The sequence below is a fragment of the Plasmodium cynomolgi genome, chromosome 7, assembly GCF_000321355.1.
Source record: "Plasmodium cynomolgi strain B DNA, chromosome 7, whole genome shotgun sequence".
Lineage (NCBI taxonomy): Eukaryota > Apicomplexa > Aconoidasida > Haemosporida > Plasmodiidae > Plasmodium > Plasmodium cynomolgi.
In genome coordinates, this window is record NC_020400.1 from 1,000,283 (window position 1) to 1,004,669 (window position 4,387).

The 4,387-nt window shown below is 45.7% G+C and overlaps 2 protein-coding genes across 2 annotated transcripts; one reads left to right on the forward strand and one right to left on the reverse strand.

Moving 5' to 3' along the window:
- Positions 1–168: 168 nt before the first annotated feature.
- PCYB_073260 (hypothetical protein) lies at positions 169–1,839 on the forward strand (the record flags this gene model as incomplete). Its single annotated transcript, XM_004221723.1, has 8 exons — positions 169–294; positions 414–465; positions 597–649; positions 834–887; positions 1,117–1,170; positions 1,276–1,522; positions 1,575–1,682; positions 1,778–1,839. Coding segments are annotated over 8 exons (756 nt in total), but the record flags the coding sequence as incomplete, so codon positions are not given.
- A 1,041-nt stretch (positions 1,840–2,880) lies between these two features.
- Positions 2,881–4,047, reverse strand: PCYB_073270 (hypothetical protein; the record flags this gene model as incomplete). Its single annotated transcript, XM_004221724.1, has 1 exon — positions 2,881–4,047. One exon carries the CDS (start codon positions 4,045–4,047, stop codon positions 2,881–2,883), a length of 1,167 nt encoding a protein of 388 aa, XP_004221772.1.
- Positions 4,048–4,387: the final 340 nt, after the last annotated feature.

Sequence of the window (4,387 nt, forward strand, 5' to 3'; positions counted from 1 at the left end):
TAAACACATATACATATACATATACACATACACACACAAACATGTCCAAACATACGTACGCACAAATGCGCATGCAGCCAATGCGCAAAAGCCGAACAGCTGCGCCACGCAACGCACCTTTGGCCTCATCCTCGTCTAACGATCATTCTTTGGCCGCACCCGAAAAAGGACCAGCTAATCGATGAATACTATTCCGACTTGAAAGACGACCGCAAAAAAGAAGAATGCCAATCCAGGTGCACACAGGGGGACCACGTTTTTAAATCAGTGCAGAGGGACAAAGCTGACTACGCGGTTAAAAAAATGAAGGCAACATCCAGTTCATGGCAAATCGGCATTTGCTCGGTCCATGCGTATGACACATCACACATGTCACCCCTGCGTATGCTGTTGACGCTACCCCCTTTCAACAGAGACTGGATGAGAACGAGGAACCTCCACCTTTCACTGACTTGGTTCCAAATGGTATTCCCCCGATGCTAACAGATGTGCGTTTCGAAGCGGCACTCCCTGTGATCTTTTTTTTTTTGTAATCTTTCGGTCTTGTCCTTTTACTCATCTTCACCAACTTCCATTCACAACTTCCCTTCGAGCAGAGGCGAAATTCGGCACTGTGAAGATCACCAACCCTTTGCCCAAAGTAGAACGGGTAATATTTCATCCCGTGGTCGGGGGGGCGCCGAGGGGCATGAAAAATGGGGTAACTGCAACTCCCTACAGAGAAAGACGCCACCCACAGGGAAAGGGCACCTCCCATGCTGCAGTGACTCCCAGCTATGCAACATGGTCGCTAATCTACCCCCCGAGCAAATGAAACACCTCACCCCTTTCAGCGAGACCAACTAAAGGAGGGCTACATGCAGTGGCTGACGACGGAGAAACTGATGGTAAGGCTCGTTTGTTCGCTGCCCATTCGCGAGTAAAGCAGCATCACGCATTGTTAAGCGGCACCACGCATTGTTAAGCGACACCATGTATCGTTTCGCGGTACCATGTATCGTTTCGCGGTACCATGTATCGTTTCGCGGTACCATGTATCGTTTCGCGGTACCAGGTATCGTTTCGCGGCACTGTCTAACTTCTCCCTTTTCTCCCCCACGCCCCCCCGCAAAAAAGAGGCCAAATGAAAGAAGACTAGAATACGAACAAATGCAGGAAAAATACCTAGAAGTAATAAAAGGACTCTCGAAAAAAAAAAAAAAAATTGCGTAAAGTACCACCCACTGTGTTGTAAAGTGTGTGAATGTATGTCTCGCCATTCGCTTCCCCCGTCAGACTTTAAAATTATCGGAAGATATAAAAAAGGATGTAAAGCTCGCGCGAGTGGTTAAGTCGCATTACCCTAGAGGAATAGTTGGTTATCTGAGCATTTCGTTTGGATCATTTAATAGGCAGGAGGTGTCAGCGCAAATGGGGGGAGAAGGGACAACAGGGGGTCCTGCACATCCTGAAATGTTCACACTGTTGATAGGCTTTGTGCTGATCGAAGATAACTACATCATAGTGGGCAACGGAAAATACAGTTCGGCAAAAATATAATCTTTTTTTTTTTTTTTTTTTTTTTGCGCGATAAGGCGTTGATTCCATATACAGTGAAAACACTGAGCTGTACAAGGACAAATATGAGGAGCTTAAAAGTAGGCAGGAAGTTCGGGCGAAAAAAATGAAAGAACGTGGAGAAGGTATCGGCTTAGTCTTTCCTTACACAAAATATTTTACATAAAATCGCATTTCACCGCGCTTTCTCTTTTTTTATTTTTCTCCCCCTTTCGTTCAGCCCTGGAGCGGCAAAACAACAGGAATGGGAACTTCCTGGCGTTCGAAGCAGACAATATGTGAAGCGCCCGCGATTTGGCACCGCAGAGCTCCTACGTTGAGGCTGCCTTGTGGCTGCTTTTTTGCGGCTGCTTCTTCGCTACCCCACTTCTTCTCTTTTTTTTTTTTTTTTGAGCTAGCCAAACGGCCGTTTCGGCAAACTTTCGAGGTTTTTTACCTGAACAGTTCATGCACTTTTTTAAGCATTCCTAACTGCGTATGCAGAGAAGCAAAAACGCACACACCATTTCAGAAATGCTCGCGTAAAAAAAAAAAAAATTAATTCGATAAATTGCGCACTTTACAATTTATGCAGATTTTTGTGTTTTGATTCGTAAGGGTGTAGCCAAAAGGGAAATCAAAACGGTGTAAGAAGTGAAAAAGTTACGGCAAGGTGGAGGAGATAGACACAATATCACAAAAAAGGAGTTAAAAATAAATAAATAAATAAATACACGTACGTACACGCATATGCGGAGGTGTGCAGGCGGAAGCGAAAGTGGATGAGTTTTTCCACCTCCCTTGGGTGAAGCTAAAAGGTGAGTTTTCTCTCCATCTGCCTGTGCATGGAATTGTGGACACGTCACAAAATAATTAGCGCGTCCAGCGGCAAGCTTCTTCATCTGTGTTATTCAGTTCCATAAAAATTTCAAAACGCAGTTTGACATCATCTTAAAGGGGGCTTTCCCACGAAACAAACTTCTCTCGCCAAAATGGATCCACTTTGCACATACCTGTTGCTCGCCCCGCCCCTGCGTTTGCCGTGCTGCGCCGCACGCTCACTGTACACTCGGTCGGACGCAACATGGCTGAGTGGGATGGCCCCCCATCAAAAGGGCAACCACAACGCGCACCAACCCTCATATCAAAAAAAAAAAATATTTTGTGCTGAAAAAACTTTTCTCCTCGGATGCCCCCGCAATTCGTTATTACTGTACAGGGTAACCTGGTTGTCAAGGGCAAGCCAGAATTAGGAACGAATAGGCGCCACGTCCCTTTCGATTGGTTGCGGGGAGTACTATATATCGCCGCTGCTTATACCCCCACTGCTCATGCCCCCATTGCTTATGCCCCCGCTTGGTAAGCCCCTTTCTGGTAACCCCCCGTTTGGTATGCTCCCGATTGGTACGCTCCCGATTGGTATGCTCCCGATTGGTAGGCCCCCATCTGGTGAGGCCCAACTTGGTATGGTTCCCTATCGTCTGGCAACCTATTCGCAGGGTACGCGTTCAAGCCGCCATTATAGCAAGCGTTAGCAGTTGCATTTCCGTAGGGGGTTCTATTCAAATGTTGACTCTCCGCCCCTGCGAAAGAAACGCCGTTTCCATACAAGCTGTTGTTGTTGTTGTTGTTGTTCGTGGAGGTGATGGTGGGCACTACCCACGGGGAGGTATACTGCCTTCTGTAGGTCTCGTCCAAGCTGTCATCAACAAAGGTGCCACCACTCAGTGGCTGATTAGCTCCCAACCCGTGTGCATTATTATCTACACTTTTGACGCTGTAGTGGCTGTATGGAAGATGGTGCGGGGGGACTTCAAACACTTTACTCTGTTGATTGGACAGTGCAGGAAGAGGAGACCTATCATCCTTTTCTATAATCGGAATGGTCACATGTTTTAATATATAGCCTTCTATCACTTGTGTTTTCTTCGATGGGTCGTCATTATCTTGCGTGTGCTTATGTGTGTGCATGTGTGTGGGCGTAACAACTTCTTGGATTAACTTTCCACCAACAGGCAGTACGGCGCCATGTCTCAAATCGTCATTTTTATATTCTGGTGAGTTCCTTTCATGCACCGTTTGTGTCTGTGTCTGTGTCTTCTTCTCAGTTGACTTGGACTTGGCCAAGTCCATCCGCTTCTTCCTCTTGAGGTTGTTTATGTGCAAGTAGTAGAATAGCAGGAAATTAACGGTAGCAAATAATCGAACAATTAAAAACAGTTTGCTAAACTCATCATCCATTGCATTTACAAACGAAGAGTTTTTGTATTCGTACATTTCCACTAAAGACATGACGATCACTAGAAAGAAGGACGTGTACATTAATCCGGTGGAGGCCAAGGAGATAGACAGTATGGTCGTGATTAGCAGGATGAAGAGCATGACATAGTCCTTTTTGGCGGAGACCATAAAAATGATTTCAAAGCTGTACAATCCGAAGTAGAAGAAGTAGCACACGTAGAAGAGCAAGCTAATTATGAAGCTTGAGCAGGCTGGTTTGGGGTTCTCCATTTTGTCGCGGGTGTGTGTGTGGGGGTGATGTCTCGTCGTGGTGTGCAGCTCGCGTCTGTATACGCCCGCGCTTATGCCCGAGGGGTGGCTCTTCAAAACAATTACAGAGATCCCGCGGTTCGCACGGTTGCTACTTGGCGAGTCACCTTCGTTGAGGGCGCAACTTAATTGGATGCAGCTTAATTGGTTGTAAAATAATCCGATTTGGTGTAGCTTAATTTTTTTTTCGAATGGTACTTTTTTATTTGTTCTTTTAAAGTGAAGTCTTTTTTTTTTAAATAAAGTTTTTTTTTTTTTGCACTTTTTTTTGGCCTCTCTTTTCTTTTTGTCCTTTCTTTTG